Source organism: Cydia amplana, chromosome 24, assembly GCF_948474715.1.
Source record: "Cydia amplana chromosome 24, ilCydAmpl1.1, whole genome shotgun sequence".
Classification (NCBI taxonomy): Eukaryota; Metazoa; Arthropoda; class Insecta; order Lepidoptera; family Tortricidae; genus Cydia; species Cydia amplana.
Window position 1 is genome coordinate 788,973 of NC_086092.1, and position 22,568 is coordinate 811,540.

The 22,568-nt window shown below is 38.7% G+C and overlaps 3 protein-coding genes across 3 annotated transcripts in view; all 3 read left to right on the top strand.

Annotated features, from left to right (window-relative positions):
* Positions 1 to 2,770: 2,770 nt before the first annotated feature.
* Positions 2,771 to 9,894, top strand: LOC134658988 (uncharacterized). Its single transcript, XM_063514595.1, has 5 exons — positions 2,771 to 2,776; positions 3,995 to 4,111; positions 4,876 to 4,965; positions 6,282 to 6,339; positions 6,608 to 9,894. Exons 1-5 carry the CDS (start codon positions 2,771 to 2,773, stop codon positions 9,892 to 9,894), a joined length of 3,558 nt encoding a protein of 1,185 aa, XP_063370665.1.
* A 128-nt stretch (positions 9,895 to 10,022) lies between these two features.
* On the top strand, positions 10,023 to 12,513 carry LOC134659123 (uncharacterized). Its single transcript, XM_063514734.1, has one exon. The coding sequence runs from the start codon at positions 10,045 to 10,047 to the stop codon at positions 12,478 to 12,480; it is 2,436 nt and encodes an 811-aa protein (XP_063370804.1). The 5' UTR covers positions 10,023 to 10,044; the 3' UTR covers positions 12,481 to 12,513.
* Positions 12,514 to 13,906: 1,393 nt separating this feature from the next.
* Positions 13,907 to 22,568, top strand: part of LOC134658989 (CLIP-associating protein) — a 76,571-nt gene continuing 67,909 nt past the window's right edge. Inside the window, exons 1-3 of the mRNA XM_063514596.1 lie at positions 13,907 to 14,203; positions 17,460 to 17,646; positions 18,978 to 19,169. Coding sequence (XP_063370666.1) covers positions 18,978 to 19,169 — 192 coding nt within the window. The 5' untranslated portion in view covers positions 13,907 to 14,203; positions 17,460 to 17,646. The remainder of the gene's footprint in view (positions 14,204 to 17,459; positions 17,647 to 18,977; positions 19,170 to 22,568) is intronic.

Here is a 22,568-nt window from a genome sequence, read left to right on the forward strand (position 1 = left end):
CTGGCATCGTGGCTCGGCCCTGACCCGGTGTCCGCCGTCCTACCCTGATACTTGTCCGTTTTTGGCACTAGTTCTACCTAAAATATCAACATATAGCTGGTCAAGCAAATCTTGTCAGTAAAAAAAGGCGCGAAATTCAAATTTTCTATGGACAATATCACTTCGCGCCAACTTTTTTCAAATTTGCCGCCTTTTTCTACTGACTAGATCTGCTTGACCAAGTATAAATAATTTACAATACATAATAAAAATATAATCAGTTTTAGGACAGAGGAAATTATAAGTTTCTATAGTGTGTACTACCTCGGCTCTGTGCCTATGTCAGCCGCCCCGCCCTACGTAGACACTTGTCTGATTTTGATAGGTACTAATTACCTACTAATTAACCGTGCGAAGCCGGGGCGGGTCGCTAGTAAAGATAAAGATAAAAGATAGTTTAGTCAAGTAGGCATAAGTACAATGCGCTTAATGAACGTCAAATAAAGCTACACTGGCTCCAACCCTACACCTCTGCCCCGAGAAGATTTAAATCCCCCCTCAATTGGAGAATAGAGGAGGAGATAGTAAGATATATAAGGTATTACGAACCCGCAGATCAGCGTCGAGGAAGCTCTGTAGCATGGCCTGCATCAGCCGGTCCGCGTCCATATTAGACCTCTGGTATCACTCTGTTCTGCAACATTAAATGGGTTTTTAACGTTCCGTACCCAAAGGGTAATAAGTTTTTGGCAAAAATTTCATTTTTGGTACAAGCTTTTATCGCTGACTGTACTTTTCTTACGACAGACAACTAATACTCATCGCGACAATTCTAAAAACCCCTAACACAATTAAGGTAGGTTGCGTTGTTTCATCTCAAAGTTCCTATGGCCACCTCCTGTCTCCATCATCAGATCAGCTCGATGGTACCATAATATTGCATTGTCACCCGACTTACATGTGTATGCAAAATTTCACCTCAATCGGAAACCGGGAAGTGGATCAAATTTAACTTGCAAGATTTGATTACAGACCGACAGACAGACAACGGGACAGGTGAAAGTAAATAAAAGCTTGTAAAAACGGGACCCTATTAACTAAGACTCCACTGTCTGTCTGTCTGTCTGTCACCAGGCTGGCAGTATCTCATGAACCGTGGTAACTTTCTGTTGCCGCCACAACAACAAATAATAAAAAGTACGGAACCGTCGGTGGGCGAGTCGCTTACGTATGCTTTGTGATGCCAGGAGTTGGAGACAGAGAAAGGTTTTTTTTTATTTCCCAAGCAGCTATAGATAGCAGAAAATATTCGGCCCAGCGAAAAGATCTAATAACTTTTTATCACAAATAAAAAAAAACTACAGCTGAAGTAGGAGCTTTACGGAGTCTTAATTATGCAGCTGACATATATCTACTGTATTAGGTACTATCAGGCGTGGCTCACTCCGCGATGTCGTCGCTTTGCTACAGGTAGCTAAAAGTACATCCGTTCCGCCCCAATTTTGGGGAAAGCCATCATAAGCCGCGCGTGGCGCTGTCGCCACCTAGCGGCTATAGTGTGCTGGCGTAACAGACGCGTTTTGTTAGAGAGTGAGTCTTCTGTACTTAGTACTATTATTTATTCTGTGGTACTATATAGGTACAACAAGACTTAGTAATAATTAATTATTTACCATTAATTTAAGCCACCTTGAGACGTAATTGAACAGATCGGGTCGATAACAGTCCTGAATTTCGCTTTCTTCAAGCCTGGAAAATTATTAACTGAGAATGTGAGATGTTGCTGCATGCTGCTGAATTCTTTACAGAAGGTGACAGAAAAAATTCTTACAAAAACAGATTAAAAATAAAAAACCGGCCAAGTGCGAGTCGGACTCGCGCACGGAGGGTTCCGCACCATCAACAAAAAATAAAGCAAAAAAATCGTGTTTGTTGTATGGGAGCCCCCCTTAAATATTTATTTTATGAAGTTTGTGTTTAACCATATGACCGCCGTAGACTGATTATATAAATTATAAGACATAAAATCGGGCTCATTTCGCCTTGGTCTGATAAATAAGACGAAACCTCGTGTAAGTTCGTACCGCCGACACGAGCACCCTCGATGAAAAAGTCTATAGCGGTTAAACGGTTCAATTCTAAGCGATATTAGCGATAAAAAGGTTGAATTTAAAGGCGATTTATCCTCCTAAGTCCCCGCGTACAAATTTTTGTACATATTCCAAAAAATATTTTGAACTTTCATTAAGTACCTAACTAAGGGTTCCGAATTCAAAAACAAAATAAATGTTTTTGGGTCTTAGGAGGATAAAGGTATTTCTGTAGCGGTTATTCAGTTAAATTCTATAGCGATATTAGCGATAAAAAGATTAAATACTATAGCGGTTAAACAGTTAAATTCTATAGAGCTATATTAGCGATAAAAAGGGTAAATTATATAGTGATTAAAAGGTTAAATTTAGTAGATTCTCATGGTCTTGCCGCTTAGCACAGAACAATCAGTAGGACAAGAATCAACTAGGTAATACGGGTTAGAGGTTAACTCTGCCTTACGATACGACGACGGTAGATATATAAACTCACAACATGGCCCGTCATATGTTATGTTACACAGCGTGTTCTAAATTTCGGAGCACACCAAGGAATTTAAAAAGGTACCAATAAACAGACAGTGTCCAAATAATTACATGGAAAATTTAGAATTTTACGACGTCGCTAATTCTTGACAGTGAGATTTCACATAATTTGACAGAATATTATTGTCTTTAAAGTTATGTGATGAAGGCTAAGGATGAAGGTGAGTATTAGTGTACCATGAACCTAGTATTTTAACTGGACCAGACATGAAGGGTGGGGGGAGAGACCGAACGGGATAGTCTTATGTATCTTTCAGTAGGAGTAGCAGCGAAAGCGCTATTATTGTTTGTCCTTATCACAGTCTCACTTTTTTTTAATTCCGCACCATAAATTAGTATGGCTTATAGTGGGCAACAAATAAACTCGACCAATCATAGTGTCGCATTGCGTATGTTTTGTCCCTCACGGAGGCACGCGTATACCACTTCTATAGGATCCTACCTTCTATGTAGTGTACCTACTTAATAAGGTCTATGGTCTTATCTTATTATAGTCTGTGCGGAAAGAGAAGAGTCGTGGAATGTATTGGGCCCCGTACATTCCACGACTCTTCTCTTTCCGCACAGACTCTAAATGGGTTTTGCTGAAAGAATATACAGTCTACAAGTCTGTGCGGAAAGAGAAACTAGAGTCGTGGAATGTATGGATATGGAGCCCAATACATTCCACGACTCTTCTCTTTCCGAACTATATATACCTCATACTTTACTTCACCTACGATCTACCTTAAACTTTTTGACCATGGAGTATAGAACTTCTATACCTACTCCATGTCTATTAACTGTCAAACGTTGTCACGCGACCAGCCACAAAATATCAACAAAGCATGTTTTCGGCCCGTATATTGCCCTATATTTAAAATGTACAAAAAACACAAAACTTTTGCAAACCGAAACCAAATTACAAGACCAATTGATGTTATGTTACTGTATGCGGCTACCACTATAGGTATTATATATAGGTAACATATAATATATAGTATACGTCCCACAGACACAGGGCGGACACGCCATACAGTACCTACTACGTGCATTTGTGACAATCAGCGTCACTTCTCCCTCCACAAACTTCGCACTAAATCCATATCCATACAAATTATTCTAAATGCGAAAGTGTGTCTGTCTGTTTGTTACCTCTTCACGCTTAAACCGCTGAATCAATTTAGTTGAAATTTGGTACGGAGATAGCTTAGCGGAGTCCCCGGGAAGGACATAGGGTAGTTTTTATCCCAAAAATCACCCTTTAAGGGGGTGAAACGGGGGGTGGAAGTTTGTATGGGGAATCGTTAAAAAGCAGATTGTGTAAAAATAAGCTACCCAAATTACTAACTCCACGCAGACGAAGTCGCGGGCAAAAGCTAGTAATTTTCATGTTTCAGAAAAACAAGATGGCCACCAAGCGCAGGACCAGCCACTCGTGTTATTGCAATGACAAGGGGGAGCGATGGGGCTACAAGATTTACAGAGAACTCTTACAATTTGCGAAACCGACGGCGGTAACATGACAACTAACTATATTATTTTCACCAACAATTGTTATATTATAAGCCGTGTCCAGACGAGCTGGGCAAATCGACCGATTTGATCAGGAAAATAATTGGCGCTGATCTGCAATTTAATCACCAATTTAAGATTTATGGTGATATTTATGAGCCCTCTAAGTTAAAAAAATGCTCCAAAACGGAAATAGCTTCACAAATTGGTATTCTTGCGTCCGCACCCTATTTTATCGGTAGGTACCTAATAATCGGTCATAATCGGCGGTCGAATTCGGTGAGCCAAATTGGCGTTTGCGTCCGCCGTCTCGTCTGGACACAGCTTTACTTTCCCACCAATTCGCATAGAATGCGCGGACGTCCCGCCATCTCTTTTTCGACTTTTAATACTTCTATTGTTTTTGAAGTGAAAACTTCTTTAGCGGCGCTGTGCACTTTTTGTGATGGGGAAAAAATGTTAAACTCGCGAGGGGTAAGATTCGTAAGACGTAAGACGGACACGTGACCTGATCGAAAAACTGTTACAATGTCATTGAGTTTTTCTTTATTGATTTAAATACCATCTAGTGAGTTTCCCTCTAACTGGTAATAATATAACTCGAGTACTAACAGTGATGTGCTTAGGGGTTTCAAGTAATGCGACGAAATAACGTTAGATGGCGTTAACCTCAATTATACATAGTGCTGCAGACATTTTGCACAAGTCATTGAGTTTTCACTTCTGCCGGCACTCCCGGAGTGCAACCCGTTGTATTTTTTATCAGCCCTGCAGACCGCACCTGTGTCCTAAGATGAAGAAGAGACTGGACAACCACCGACTGAGCTGCCCCGCGCTCCGGGCCGACGGGGGACAGGCAAGTTTGATGCATTCCTGACATTCCTGACGGCCTAGCCAAGGTGACGATCGCTATCATGGTATAATAATATACTCCGCCTGGTACTCTCTTCCGAGATTCGCGAATGACCTAACTGTCACTTGCCTACGTCATCATGCTGTTTACAGGTTCTCAAACTTTAAAATGTGGGAGAATTTTAACCAACGGTGAAAATTATTTTAACGGCATTAATTTTAAGTTATTCATGTAGAAACATAGTAAATAAAACAAATCTATACTGCACTTTTCACTCCTACTCTTACAGTTCCGAATAGAGCAGCCAACCATTTTCGTAACAAAACATTAATTACCAAGCTTACGACGTGAAAAGTTTGGAAAACACTGCGACTGCTGACACTGAGCGAGAAGGAAATAACAATTAACACGCGTTCGACAAGGATGACGGTCAGGGACAAAATGGCGGATTGTCAAATGTGACAAGTATCCTGTGTTGCCAGTAGTGTAAACAGAATTACCCGAACGTCTGAAATTTCTTTCGTGAATCGGAAGATATTGCTAACGAATAATTAAAAATGACGTGTTATTGTAAAATTTAAGATAAAATACATATAAATGAAAATTATAAAATTATAAAGAAATATTTTAACTTATTAACCATAGATATAATGTACCCATGTAACATGTTATGTTGAAATAAAGTGGCAATGTTATTGTGACGTAGGCAAGTGACACTCTGGGAAGAGAAGACCATGTTTTATTAGACCATGATCGCTATCGAATCGCTTTGTGTCTATCACTCTTCCATATATATTAAGCCCCCTCCAGACTATGTGCGTGAATCGCGGGCGAAGCTCGAAGCCGCGAACACGAGTGTGGAGTCGATTTCGCAGATCTGCTATCTTGACTCCACACTCGCGTTCGGGCACGAGTGTGGAGGGGGCTTTTCGTTACAGCTGGCAGGGAGAGCCTCTAGACTATATACCTGGTCAATCAAATTTTGTCAATAAAAAATGTCGCGAAATTCAAATTTTCTATGGGACGATATCCCTTCGCGCCTACATTTTTCAAATTTGCCGCCTTTTTCTACTGTCAAGATCTGGTTGACCAAGTATAGTTGGGTAATACCACAGATAATATAGCTGGTCAAGCAGATCTTGTCAGTAGAAAAAGGCGGCAAATTTGAATAATGTAGGCGCGAAGGGATATCGTCCCATAGAAAATTTTAATTTCGCGCCTTTTTTTACTGACAAGATTTGGTTGACCAGATATAGTTGGGTAATACGAGTACCACAGGTAATACTTAGTAGGATACTAAAAAAATATTTTATTCCCAGACCCCAAGACCAGCCCTCACCAGCCAGAGCAGACCACCCCCCGTGGCCAGACCTAAAGGTAAACTGCTAAATTACTTTTTATACGATTACGGTGGCAAACAAGTATAACAGTCAGGAATATAGATATACCAACAAGAAATTTATTTTTAACTTTGTTCGACACCCATCTACCCAGCTACAACTTCACAAGCCAGACAACAGACAAATAAGGACATTTAACTTTCAAATTTAGCATTGAATTTTGTAGGCAATGTAATGGGATGAATGAGACTCGGTTGGTTTAATAGTTTACCTAATAAAGAAGCTTTGTTTATTTATTATTTCAGAAAAACACACTATAAACCAAGTATCCTCTACGTCAACAAAGGCGTCAATAGGAGTATCTGCTCGCCGAATGAATCCCCATAAAAGAAAGCCCAGAATCGACTCAGTGCAAACTAGTTTGACCTACAAAGATCTCGTTCCTTCTTTTAAAAAAACTACTGTAGTACATTCCGCTCAAACTGAATTGGCTTATATTGGTAACACCGGTAATGAAGCTAATCAGACTGATACACAAGACGATCGCTTGCATAATAAAACGTCTAAACTGAATAAAACTCGCCAAGTTACAACCAATCCTGTCAAACAAAATGAAACTCCTGAAGACCAACGAAGAAGAAATAATTATAGTGATCAAAAAACTAATACTGTACTGCCTGATAGTCACGAAGATATAAGCAACGTTTTTCCAATGAAACGAAGTGAAACTCATGAATATCAACCAAGAAGAAAAGAATATCGTGATCAGCTGAACGGGGTAGTTCGTGATTTTTTCCAAGATATACCAGTTTTTCCAAATACGAGTGATAAGATTAAGCAAAAACGATTGCACATTATTGTCGATTTTGTGGATAAAATTGCTGATCTATTTATATTTATTAATGATGAAGATTACTATGACAAAGTGGAACGTAAAATTGAAGAATGTTTACGAAACCTGCCTATGTGGGAACCAAAATTTAATCAGGGCAAACTTCAATTTAAAAACTATCTAGAAGACAGATTGCTCACATTAATAAAGACATTTAATAAAAAATGGCATAGTTTTAAAATCAAAAGGAAAGAGAATGTGGAAAAAGAAATAATTAATTGGGCACATAATTATCTCGAAAGTACCATTGAAAAGGGCGCCGTAAGTAAAAAACTAATTAAGAAAATAAACCGAATACTAGAATCCGGGTTCAACGAGAAACATATTATGAGAGAAGAAATTGTCAATATCTTAGAAGAACTATCACCTTACTTGCAATTGTCTCATGACAAAAATGTTAATATATTAGCAGGTGATTTAACAAAACTTTTAAGTGACTCTGAGGAAAGTTATGAAATCAGCGATGAATACAAATATACAAGAGATAAATCTTTGAATGATTATCAATTAGGAGAAAAAGCAGAATCTGAAATTATCAGTGAAATCACTGATATTCTGTTCAGCTATGACGATTTAGATTCGCATAGCAATAAACGTAATGTAGTTAAAGAAATTCGTCGAATTCTCAAATTATCAGGAGGATTTTCAGATTCTGAATCATCAAGTTTGGCCAAAACTTTGTTGACAAATGTAAGAGGTGGTTTTGATGAGGATCTTTATACAAAAAATGGTGGAGGTAGTCATTCCAGCTCATTTCTGGTATTAACATCAGAGCAAGATCTATCAGAGAGTTATAATCCTCCATTTCACTCAACTCCTAAAAAGTATGTACGAAAAAAAGAAATTCCGACACTCAACAAAGCAGAAAAAGTTTTCATTGAAAAAGTGTCAGCAATCATTAGAACATGGCTTGATACTACAGACGTATCTTTTGAGACAATGGAAGAGCAGGCGTTTAAAGAAACCGTGGTTGACGATATGACGAATGACGTTCATAGTATTGTAAAACAAATTGTCCAATTACAAGTACCCGGTGGACCGAGAATAAGTGAAATAGCATTAAATAAGCTAATACTAAAAGGAATAAGGAAATATGATTTATTTTCACGGCCCATGACTGGGGAGTCACCGGAAGTCGTAGATCTTCGACGACGTATTATGGCTTTGGATACTGATGATATATTAGATAAATCTAATTTTTTGGAACCGCAGCACGGCAACAGACAAGCTATGGCAAACATAAAGTTCAGAAATGCTAATGACATGAAAAATGAACCCGATCCCGTTTACCGACCTAATACATTGGATATACTTGAAGATAATATATCTATTTGGATGAATGAACAACCGTCTGACTTATATAAACCTTGTGACAAACCGACAAAAAACAAATTAATGCGAGAAGTTGCCACTAATATACAAGAAAAAATTGTAAATAAAAGTTCTGACAATGAAATAAAAAATGAATTAAAGCAATGGCTAAATAAGATAGTAAAGCCAAAAATGCAAAGAAATGTTGATGGGTTAGCAGAAAATCTGAAAGATAGGATTGTAAAGCTACCTCACGATGAGACACTGAACAGAGTTCATCAGAAAAGGGTTGATAAACAAAATGAAGATATTGAGACTGAAGACAAAATAAACGAGTTTATTGACAAACATATACGCCGATATAACATAGATGATGAAGTTGTAAATGGCGTCTTAAAACTAATGTTATATAGAGAGTTATATAAATTGAGTCCAGCATCAAGGGAAGAGCTATACATTAACAGCAGTAATGATGCTTTTAATACTGATGAGGTTCGCAAGGAACTAGAAATAGCTAGCGAAATACACGACTGGCTCAAGAGCATACCTTTTTACTATCCTTTACTCAAACCGGGGCGTGAAACTATAGAATTCGTTCACATTCTGGCAAGAAATATTGCTATCATAGAACTTGAGAGACGTAAGTATCCAAATAAAATGAATTACAATTCTTGGTTACATACTCAGATAGCAACGTATATGCTGCAGAAAGAAGCGGCAATTAATGAAGAAGACAAGCTTAAAATAGATCACCACGCAGGACAGCTATATATGCGTATTATAAATCTACGGAAAGATGAGGAAAACACAGATGAACTATGTAAAATAATTACAGAGCATATGAAGAAGTATGATACTTTATTAGCAAAAGATTATCTGAAGAAAATATTATGGCGTCGTCGGCTAGCTGATAATGTGAAGAAATTGCTGCTCGCAAAACCTACAGCTTCCCGTGTTGATGTAGAGAAGGCTCTAGCAATGATACCTTTACCACACGATGATTCTGTATTCAAATATAAGATGGAAATTAAATACAATATAACTATTTATGACTGGCTACACGCTCTCCCACTAGTACCACCAAAAGATAACGAAGAAGAAAATAGAAGGAAAAATAAGATTCAAGAACTGTTACAAAAAATAATAGAAACAGATGAAAGAAAAGCTGGACACCCTCACGACACACAAACTGATGATGACTTAGATAACTACATAGCTTCTTGGATATCCCAGTTGCAGTTTGAGAAAAATGCTGAAATAAACATCCCTGTAATGATTTCGCAATTGAGGAGTGGGTTGGAGTATACCAAATGGGCGGAAATACAGCCAAAGAAAACTTCGGAGCATGGACTTACCCGGAATACCAGGTCAATGTATGTTTATATGTAAGTTATCGAGAGTAAATTTAAGATATAGTTTAAAGTCTATTTCATGTGTATATTTTTGTCTTTTGGTATTCTATAATGAGATGAATGTACACGGTGATTTAACCTAATTTCTTAAAACGACAATTATTTCAGGAGCAGACAGCACTCAAAAATGTGCAGTCCCAAAGAAAAAGATCCAGGAGAGCAAATGGTGGAAGCTATCGAAAACTGGTGTAACAATTTGCCAATAAAAGAAGTAAATGGCGAAGCTACGAAAGCTAAAAAGGAACAAATTGCTACAAATATATTCCAAATATTAGGATCCCTTAATGATGACTCTCGACTTGCTCATGATAATCAAAAGTTTAAAAATATGTTGGGTAACGAAATTGAAAAGCAGTTAGATAATTTATCAGAGCATAAAGATATCAACAAGAACAAAGAAACATTAAAAGATGATTTAATTAATAAAATAATGGAAATAAAGACCATGATTAAAGACATATCTGCTGGTGATGATTATGTTCAGAGTCTTGAGAATTCTATAGACGCTTCATTGCCTTATCCTCAGCATCGGTCTCCTAAGTATGATCCTGTTTATGAACTATTTAAAAAGCGGATGGTTATGCTTTGGCTTTTAGAAAATTATGACTATGCTGTTGACTACCACTCCATGAAGTACAAAAAAATGCTTTCGGCGGAAGTACTTGCACTATCCGAAGAAGTTCAAAATAGAAATCTTTTTCCAGAAGACAAAGATGAGATGATGAACGATATAATGAGCGCTTTTTATACAGCAAAACCCCCCGATGAAGATACTATAGTTGATGAAATTGAATATATAAAACTTAGATGTGAAATTGAAATATGGGCAAAAGAATTGCCATTAAAGGAGGCTTCAAATTATAACAAAGTATTGGAACGTGATCAGATACTGACTATCATGAGCAAATTGTTGTTCGAAATTATAAAAAGAGAAGAATGTGATGCAGGCGAAAAAATGCGACTGGAGATAATGAAATGGACACAAAAACTGCCGCTAATATCGGGAGAGAAGATTAACGTAACCACATACGCTGAATTACTCATGTGTTTTCTAAAAGCAACTGCAGACTCCAGGAAATGCCAAAGACAATCCGAGCCAAAAAACCTCACTGCTGTAGAAGAAACTTTGACTAATTTAAAATCTGACGATGCAGTATTATCTAAAACAAATCGGGGAAATACAAGCCAAATAGCTGGACCAAGCAATTCCAAATCTTGTGGTGGTTGTGGTGGTTGCGGTGCATCGTTAGATCAACTTGCATTCCTAATAAATAAAGCTATAATTAACTGGTGTGCTCAATTGCCATTGCAATACGGAGTTTGCGATGAACATAATGTAGTACAAAGCACGAAAGAGCTCATTTCACAAAGATTATTCCGATTTGTAAGCGAGTTGAACTATCGACCGAATACGTTACACAATGAAGGATTGTATGAGTACCATTTGAATTTAGAGTTAGAACAAATCCTTACACAGCTGGCCAATGATCGGGCCTACTGGGAAGAACAACGTAGTAGAAACGAGAGAAAATACCAGCTCATAAACGCGCTAAAAGCAATAAGACCTTTAGTCCAAGAGGTAAAAGATCGAGAACTTTATAAAGAAAAGCTAAAACACACAATATCCAGTTTCCATGAATCGATGGCACAGCATTCAGGGGTAGAATTAAGTGAAAACACACAAATGGCCATTTTAGAGGATTTCATGCAATACAATAATCACAAAGGAGATTTTGAAAACCAAGAGCTCTGCAAATTGAAAATAAACGATGCACTGAAGAATGAATTAAACGAAGATGTAGATCCGTTATTAACAGCCAATCGTCTAATTTGCGAATTGTCTAAAGTGGAATTTCCAGCTCAATCAGCTGAACAGAGAAGATATTCGGAACCGAACCCCATTGGTTTTCACGATTTGCCTTCAGGTGCATCAAGACGCCATTCTCTACCCCCGTTACAAAATTCCTGTCCAAGATTTGTGAAATCTCAAAATCTGATCCCACATGAACCGCCTAATATGGCATTTCCAGGACCATCTTCATATCCTCAAAGATCCCCGTTGTCTACGTCTCTCCCCGCTCCATGTTGTCAAAGACCGCCTGATTTTAGGCGAAGTTTACCTTTCACGTCAGAAGCATTTCCCCCGCCTCTTTCGCAAGAACTTCCAGTTTTATACCGGGCTTCTGCCCTTGACATACGACCATTTCCTTTGCCTCCTCCCGAGTTAAATGTCACAAATAACTCACACATTTATCAATCTCCAGTTCCAAGACGTCAAACATTTTACAGAGGACCGGAAAATCAACAAAATTCTGTCAGAGAGATTGCTGAGCAATCTTTTAATGAACGAGAACCAATTGTTGAACACCAAATGCCATCTGTTAATACAGGAGGAAGAGTTAGAACTACAGCAAGGGCTGGCAACGGTCCACGCTACTCGTCAGAATGTCCGGAAGAACAGCAGGGTCTTGTCGGGCAAGAATATTGTGAAACGTGTGCTAGAGACGATGATTGCGGTTACTATATGCCGTATCCCCCGCGTATGGATTACATGTATTTCTGAAATTGCAGATTTAGTTTTAGTACTAAATAAATGAAAATAAATTTAGCACCACTGACTTAATATAAAAGAAATAGACACACAAAGCAGAACAAAAACGTCAAGAAATGTGGATCTCAATGACGTTTCGCACCATTTGCATTGATGATAAAAACGCTTACGTAAATTTTGAGTCAAGATAAATGTTTTGTACAGAAAAGAGCTTAATGTCGTAAGCATTAAGTGTCAAATTTGCAAACATAAGTACCAACACTGTTAAAAAATTTAGTCCGATGGCACTAAACGTAACGTATTTACGTCAAACAACGTCAAACGAGAATAATGAACGAATGGAGTCACTTTGGTACACTTTAATATGTATTACTGTACAGGAAAATATTAAAATTGAAGTAATAAATAAAACAAATTTAATTTAATCGGGAGCTCAAATAAAATTAATTCTTGGTTCAAATTCAAACAAATTAAATTTTTAATTCGTAAGTATACGTCTTTAAATACTAATTTCCTTGAAATAAATTCTACTTATTAAATAACTGTGTATTTAAGATCTACATTTACTCATAGCACGGGTGCACGGGGACATTTAGATACTGATTGGATTTTTTTTATAAAGTCTACCTATACTTTATAAAAAAAAATCCTGTGGTTGTCACTGTGTTCCGACAGGTTTAGCATTTACAGTTAGTCGATATAAGCCCTTATTGGTGGTGTATATGTCGGAAACAGGGAAATGGGCCAAACACACTTGTGCCGTTTTGCCTTGTTTAAAACTGCATCACCCCTATCTCTTGCTATAATTAAATAGCAGTCCACTTTGCACGTCGCATAGGTTTTCTTGGAAATCTTCAATTTAAACATGATATTATTTCTTATGAATTCCATATAAAAATATAAAAAAATATTGACCTCACATCGACTCAATAGAATTTTGTTCCTTGACATCCCTTCTTTGGTACTAACAAATTAATTTATTCAAAACCATAAAATTACCACCAGATTACATAAATTATGTAATGCTATCCAAAGAACTAACCGAAAGAAATACATTCCATCCTTTTTCCTTGTTTTATCATTGTTATTTTTACATATTTTAACGGCACATTTCGTAATTGTTGACAACTTCACATTTGAGCCTTTCAAACAAGACTAAACGAAAAAGTAATGCATGATCTGTTTTGACATCACTTTTGTGGGGCCATTTTTGGCGGCTGATTGGGTATCCAGTTCTTTATACTATATCAATGTTTAGCACGAAATAAATTTATAAGTTTGTCAAATGACCGTCTCATTTCAAACAGTAGTACTAGCACCCAAAAGAAAAGGATGAGTATAATTTTCCTGGTTCTTACTGACTGACAAATTAGTTTGACCAACTATACATATTTTTTTAACCCTTGCGTGTAAAGTCAATTATATGGCTGGGCTACTTAAACACGCTGGCTGTATGAGATTATTCCAACGTCACTCTACGAAGGAAAAAAAAACATACTTTCATGACGCCATGACAGGTCACGTGATGTAAATTTTTGTCGGGCATGCGCGACATCACGAATTTTACAAGTGATTTTGAAACGATGGACTTTTCGCGGAGAAAATTGTTATAGAATACTCTGTTACGAACCAAAATTTCGATTACAGTGCATAAATACGTGTGTCTCAGGTGTTTGTGTTTCAAATTGATTTGTGCAAGGAAGTGTTACTTCGCAAAGGTCAGTTTCTCAAAAAGGTAATGTCTCCCCCAAATGGTATTTTTGCGGTGGATAACTTGAGAAATTCTTTGTTTTTCTCGTGACTCATTTTCTCATTATATCGGTGTTGGGGATGGGGAGTTATTTACGTATTTACATCAGTTAAATCGCTTTATAACGGTCGCAGTTGCGGTTTGCGAATCTGCCGTTTGACTTGACATCTTTTGTCGCGACATCTCCGCATATTCTGTTGATGAATTCAAGGTTTTTAAGTAACAGTGACCTTAAAAAACAACGCTCTCCTCATTTAAAAAAACAAAACTACATGATATTTCTTTTAGGTCATGGGAATAGTGCATAAATTTGCATTTAATTCGTATGGGTGTTGTATCGTACAAGGCTGATTGTCGACAGTATCAAACGAGTTAATATTTCTCCAACTAGCTTCAATTGGTCGTTGGTACGATGACATCACTACGGATATCATGCCTACGTACATTCAGACGTATAAGTAAACAATATGCAGTACTTATTGGTATGAATTGAAACAATCAATCATTCTCATCATTAGTTAATGAGGAAAAAAATCGTACCTAGTGTTTGAAAAGTATGGCTTCCGATAATCTCATTAAATAAGTTATTGTAGATGTACTGTCTATGGTTAATCTAGGAATTCATAATCCAGCCAGTGAAACCTTAATGGTTCATACTATACATTAAGTACTAGACATACACTAGAAATTATAATGAAGACAAGACAGGTCGCAGGAATAACTTGGGGTAGAGTGGCCATAGAAAGGCCAGAATGGGGCAGATTGGAGGGGGCCTTTGCCACCTGGCAGACGGACACACAAAAATGGAATAAAAGAGAAATATATGAACATGGATAAAAGAAAAAATGTATAGTCCGACTAAAGGCTAAATATGATATAAATATAAATAAAGAAGTTAATATCGGGTGTCCCTAAAACCTGTGTCCCTAAATCACTTGAAGGGCTTTTAGAACAGCAGATGGGCTACAAGAAATTGCTTGTACCTTTATCCCGTGGAGCGCCCCAGTATTACCGTAGTATGGAACTCCTATACTAATTACTATCCACGTGTGACAGTAGGGCGCTCCACGGGTTATAATAAAAACTGGCCAAGTGCGAGTCGGACACGCGCACGGAGGTTCATGTTTGTATGGGAGCCACCCCTTAAATATTTATTTTATTTTATTTTTAGTATTTGTTGTTATAGCGGCAACGAAGATACATCATTTGTGAAAATGTCAACTGTCTAGGTATTGCGGTTCATGAGATACAGCCTGGTGACAGACGGACGGATGGACGGACAGCAAAGTCTTAGTAATAGGGTCCTGTTTTTTACCCTTTGGGTACGGGACCCTAAAAACTAATTACTGACAGTACATTTATATCCTTGTACATTTTTATACCTATTCTTGTTCTTATCGAATTCAAAATTTATTATTATCAGCAAGAACAAAATATTTTAAATAATATCACATGTATTTTCTCACAGAAGATTCATTGTTTATATGAAAGTATGGGAAATAAAGTAATTATCTCATACACATTTAAATCTTGACAGCTTTCTTTGTTTGGCCATTCATTAATTACAATACAACTGAATAAGACTGTGTTTCCACCAGAGATGTGTGTGGATGAGGATGTATAAGAATGAATGTGTTTGTTAAAAAGGGCTGGCAATGCACATGCAGGCTCTGGTGTTGCAGATGCAGGCGTCCATGGGCAACGGTAATAGGGAATATTACGCGAAACTCTGCGTAGGGGGCGCCACTACCACAATTACTCACAATCTGAGGGTCTACCACAAACAAGAGAGTTGAAATTTTGTTATCTTTCGTTAAGAGTGATAGAGATAGGTAGGCCGTTTTGTAAACAAATCACCTTGATGTATCAATGTCATATTTTATTGTCTGTGAAAACATATCAAGAAACAGTTTAAGGCACAGTATGTATAAGTTACTCTATGGTTTACGATGGGAGGTAGTGCTGCACTCTGGCGGCAGAACATTGCAGTAATACCCCCTATTGTTTATCGTCAGGCAATTCATATGCTCAATTGCCAAACCAAACTTTTTTACCTGAGGGCAATATTGCGCCTCAGAATTTTCGCGCGGGCCGCCGTCGGCGGGCCGGATTGGAACGCCCGCGGGCCGGATTGGAACGCCCGCGGGCCGGATTGGAACGCCCGCGGGCCGGGGTTTGGTGAGCCCTGATCTATAGCAATAAAATGAGTAATTTAATTCTAAAATGTATCCAAGTTGGTAACACTTTATGTTTATGTTATTTATTAGTTTGTATCAGGAAGATATTAATCTTATCTGATAAGTATGTCATAATTTATAGGGGCAATAACTTATGGCTATTTATACATTCCTTTGATGTTTTAAACCGAATGGTTTCTTAAAAGTGGTTCAGCTAAGGTTAATTAGGTTGTCAACAACTAAAAATAAATTATTTAAAAGTCTATTTCAAAGTTTAGAGTAAAATCATGGTATTCATTCCAAGTGCTATGTCAAGTATGGAGTGGGCTATGCATGCATTCTGACTGCCAAGTTTGTGCAAAAATAGCGTAGTCTGAGTCTGTAAAGAAAAATTGATGGAAGATCTAGCTGTCCGGCTGTCGGATTAAATCTGTCTTTAGACCAGGTAAATTTTGAGTCTATTGCTTAAAATTTATACATCTCTTTCTACATTGGTAGTTAAAATTGGTTAAAAAACTTAGCCAATGAACGGTAATGGACAGACGGTTATTTAAGATTATTATTTGTGTATTTCCAAAAAAGTGTGTCACTCCTTACAAATTTGTGCCCCCTGGGGGCCCGTTTTTCAAAAGCTTATTACTTGTAATACAACCGGATGTCACTTTTTGACTGCTTTTGTTAGAAAGGGACTTCCACTTGTATTACAAGTTACAAGCTTTGGAGAAACGGGCCACAGGCTGACCGACTGCTTGACCATCCCTAGATAAATATTTAAGAATTCTGGCCAAGTGCGAGTCAGACTCGCCCACCGAGGGTTCCGTACTTTTTAGTATTTGTTATAGCGGCAACAAAAATACATCTGTGAAAATTTTAACTGTGTAGCTATCACGGTCCATGAGATACAGCCTGGTAACAGACAGACAGACGGACAGACAGAGGAGTCTTAGTAATAGGGTCCCGTTTTTACCCTTTGGGTTACGGAACTCTAAAAAGTACTGTTGGTGATAAAAACTTAATCATATTTTTTCCAAACTTATTTCTAACACACCTCCCTTTGTTTACAGGTAACCAAACCATGTGAAAAGTGCCTTAGCACTGCGGGTGTGAAGTGCTCAGTTAGTGTTAAACTGTAAAAGTGCTAGCAAAGTGCAGTGTGTGCAGCAAAGTGCAGTGCGAGTGAGATGAGAGCTGAAGAGACTTGGACAGTTTGCGTTACGAGAGAGGTTGCAGAGGATTGATTAGGAATACAAGGTATTTATAGTTGGTCAAACCAATTTGTCAGTCAGTAAGAACCAGGGAAACTACCCTTTCCTTTTCTTTTGGGTGCTAGTACTAGTGTAAGACAAAGATAGTACCTATGTTATTCTTTCTGTCTATGTTTGAAATGAGACAGTCCTTTGACAAACTATATATCACCTTACAAAACAAAGTCGCGTCTGTCTGTTTGTGTTCGGGATAAACTCAAAACTATTGAACGGATTTTCATGTGGCTTTCTCCTATCAATGGAGTGATTTTTGAGAAAGGTTAAGTGTAAGGCCTGAGTGGACGCTCGAGTTGGGCGTGCAGCGGGGCGGGGCGTGCGGCGTGCATGTTAAACAAATGCAAACGTATAGTAGCGGCCTTAGTGCACGCTGCTCAAATCACTTGTGAGCCCGACGCCACGCTGCACGCCCCGCCGAACGCTCCGCTTCGAGCGTCCACTCAGGCCTTACACTTAGGTGTAAAACCTCCGAACTAGCGTTTTCTGAGCGTCGGCGTCTAGTGAGCACTATGGAAAATGGTGTCGCTTTGATGTTGCGCCAACGTTGTGTCGAGCAGCAGCCATAGAGTTGACTAGACGCCGACGCTCGGGAGAAAATACGAGGGCCGGTTGAAAAGTTACGCGCCTTAGAAAAAAAAATGAAAGAGAGTGTGTGAAATGTTAATTAATAATTGTTAGTAATGGCGGCAATATTTTAACTGTCAAAGAGGCGGGGAAAAAAGTAGCATTAGTAGCATAGTAGTTATTTTTTAATTTGTTTTTTTTCTAGCTTAGAGGCCGCGAATATTTCGGCCTCCCCTCGTAGTGTGGGGTCTCTCTGCGGCTATTTACTCAACATCTTCCTCGCGTTGTCCCGGCTAGACGCCACGGCTCACGGGAGCCTAGGGTCCGCTTGGCAACTAATCCCAAGTATTGGCTGACTAGTTTTTACAACAGAGGGTAAACTAGGCCTTATTGGGATTAGTCCGGTTTCCTCTCGATGTGTTCCTTCACCGAAAAGCGAGCGAGTAAATATCATATGATGTTTCGTACATAAGTTCCGAAAAACTCATTGGTACGACGGGGTTTGAACCCGCGACCTCCGGAATCCGGATTGCAAGTCGCACGCTCTTACCGCTAGGCCACCACCCGGGCTAGCACATGATTGGCGCCCCAGTATTTCGCGGCGAGATAGACTATTACCCGTCTCTCTTTTATTAACATAGAAAAAGTTGGGTAGTTTATTTGCGCCGCGAGATACTGTCGCGCCTATCATGTGCTAGGGGTACTGCGCTTCGAAAGCAGCGGCTCTTTACTCTAAACCTAATTAATTGTCCACAGATGGCCCACTTCCCCACACCAACATCATTAGAGGCGGCGCTACCTCTCATGGTAAAGCCGGACCTCCGCCTGCGTCAGCAGCTGGGCGAACAACTACCGGCCCTAGTTCGACGGGAGCCAGAGATTGAACACGATATCGCTGCTCAACTACTGGACGCGTTGGTTCACTGGCTCAATGGGGGCAACTTTAAGGTACTGTTGTTTAGTTACATTGCTGTTCAACTACTCATACTCATACTCATAATCTTTATTGCATATCACATTGTATCTTAACCTATTGCATAGAATCGTGTACAACATGACACCCTGTAGGGCACAGCAAACAGTTTATTCAAGAGGAGATCGAGTTTTTTGTACAAGATGTTATTTATTTATACTTAAATGTTATTTATTGTATAGGGGTACTTTTTTAATTGCAATTATTGGTCGTGAAAAAATTCATTTAATGTATAATAAGCTTTTTTAATGAGGTGATCTTTTAGTTTTTTAAAAAATTCATTGTCGGACTTAAGTGTTATTTATTTCGTTACTAATTTTATTAAATATTTTTATTGCCATTGAGTTTGGACTTTTTGACTACTAGACATAACTGTTCAACTACTGGATGTATTTGTTCAACTACTGGGCATTGTTGTTCAAATACTGGACACAAGTGTCACGCTACTGGAGTCGTGTTCTGGCTGAACAACAGCAAACTTCCCCCAACCGACATCACTTTAGGCTCTGCTACCTCTCATGGTGAAGCCCGATCTCCGCATGCGTCAGCAGCTGGGTGAACAACTATCGGCGCTAGTGCGAAGGGAACCAGAGATTGAACAGGACATAGCCCAGTTGTTGGACGCGTTGGTTCACTGGCTCAATGGGGGCAACTTTAAGGTACAGTCTAGTTTAGTTGCATAGCTGTTCTACTACTAGACGCTATTGTTCATGGATGAGAGCAACTTTAAAAGTTTAATGTGCCAAAAAAGTTGTTCAACTACTGATCGTGTGCACTGGTTCAAAAGGGAAGAGTTTCAGCTTTAAGATACATCTAGGACATAGATGTCTAACTACTGCATAGACTTGTCCAGTTACTCAATATATTTTTTCATGAGATAGGTTTTTATTTATTTATATCTATTAAATCGTTGTCTAGAGTACTAGTACTCACATCACAAGACTTACTGAGCCTACTGTGAACAAAGTCGATTAGTGTTAGATTTTCTCATAACATTGATTTAATTATATACTTTTAACCTTGTCAAGTTGTCACGTAAATAAATACAAACGTCAATGATATAACTAGGTATCACCATTCTCATCTAACCAATATAATATCCGCTGGAATCTACTGAGAAAACGATCTGTTCGCTAAACGTCATATGCTTCATACACACTCTGATTGCTTGTCATGGACCATTGCGCGCGCCTATTCTGAGAGGGAGGTCGCACACGGCGACTTATTGCAGCGATATAGTCGCTATAACATTGAGCGACTTGCGACGGCGGCAGCGATAACCATAGGTTGGAGCGAGACAGCGATCGGACAATGTCGTGGCCGATCCGTAAGGCCGCGATACAGTTGCCATGCTGTCGCTGGTCTACCCACGCACACGCTACTATCGCGATACAGTATCGATATAGTGTCGATACAGTCGGGATGTCTGAGCCTGCAGTCTAGGACAATCGCGGCACCCTTAGTGTAAGGCCTGAGTGGACGCTCTTGTTGTGCGTGCAGCGGGGCGGGGCGTGCGGCGTGCATGTTAAACAAATGCGCACGTATAGGAGCGGCCTTAGTGCACGCTGCTCACATCACGAGTGAGCGCGACGCCACACTGCACGCCCCGCCGAACGCTCCGCTTCGAGCGTCCACTCAGGCCTTACACTTAGGGCTCATTTAGACGGCGCGCGAACTCGTATACGATTTTAGCTACATTGCGGACCATTGAGGTTACATCAATTCAGCCGACCGATCAAGTGACGCAATGTAATGAAACTCGCATGCGAGTTCTCGCACCGTCTAAATAAGCCCGTACTCATCCTGATAACGGGCGCCGGGCCTATAAGCAGCGTCATACATATCATAATAACCGGATAACACTATATTTATAGTTTTCCAATTAGGCGTCACGCTTTAGCGAGATTTGGCTGTTCCATAAAATAGTTATTTGTACAACAAGAGATCAAAGTTTGATATTTCTTCCAGTGCTTATTTTGAGTCCCGTGCAAGCGAAAGATTCTATACTATTTAGAATCTTGAGCGTAGTAAGGGACTCAAAAGCGCACGAGATGTAAATAACTTTGATCTCGTGTAGTTCACAAAACTTTTCACCTCAGCAGTGAGAACATATTAGAGAACCCGAAAAAATTATTCCTTCTTCATCACTTACCTATTCACTCATGTTTTCTTAAGATATACCAACAATTAAGTGTTCACCTCAGCAGCTCGAACAAGGGTACTTTGCTACTTAAAAACAGTGAGCAAAATCGCATTTTGCTCATTTTGTCTCACTCAATGAGCAAAATGCGATTTTGCTCACTGTTTTTAAGTATCAAAGTACCCTTGTTCGAGCTGCTGAGGTGAAAAGATACTTAGTTAAAATATTGGTACATATAATGATCACAAAATACGCATTCTTAACGCACGATTTAACAAAGCCATGGGTTAACAAAATCGATTATGTTATTATTGTAATTATCTGTGTCAGAATAGTGACATTGTAACTATAGTCTTATAGTAGATCAGTACGCCGTGAGTTGTCTAACGGACCATTGTTATAAAGTTAGCAGTGACAATAATATTATGGATTTAAGGATTAGATATACTTAATAATAATAGGCCTTTTCCATCTGTGTCAGATGTTTAAGCAGCATCCCGGTTACGACACTTGTGTTCGTGGCTGTAAATAATATACTTAATAGGTATGATAATGATAATAGGTACCCGAGTGACCTTGTAAAAAAACATAACATTTATATCTAAAGACATTCATGCATTAACAGACATATAGAGTGAAAGTATATATTATGTTTTTTGATAAAGTGACTGACGTATAATATCATTTTAACTTCTTTATGAGCTGTAGGAAAAGTGCCCAACTGTTAAAAACAAGGCAAGGCGGTGGTTATTATGGACACCCAGCCATTGTTTGATGTAAGTATTTTATAATGAAGGAGCGATCTTCAAGATTTTGGGGGGCGAAAAATCGATCTAGCTAGGTCTTATCTCTGGGAAAACGCGCATTTTTGAGTTTTTATATGTTTTCCGAGCAAAGCTCGGTATCCCAGATATTATTTATTATGTGAGGAAGTTTATAATGGATCTATATCTGAATCCCTAAAGTCTTTTCTCCTATCTTTGCATTCCCTAATATTGTCATAATGATCAGTTGTCCTAACACTAAAAACCCTGATTTTGGTTTCCCTAATTACAATTTATTGCTTATCCTAATGTTATTAAGCATATTTTCCTTTTTGCGAGGGTCGCAGTTCTAACCCCAACCTAACCCACTTTTGTGGCAGCAAGTTCTAAAACTAATCGTTATGACAATTGATCGTTAGGGCATGTGCCCATTAGGACAAACCAGTTAGGGCGTGACTTTAGGACAAACG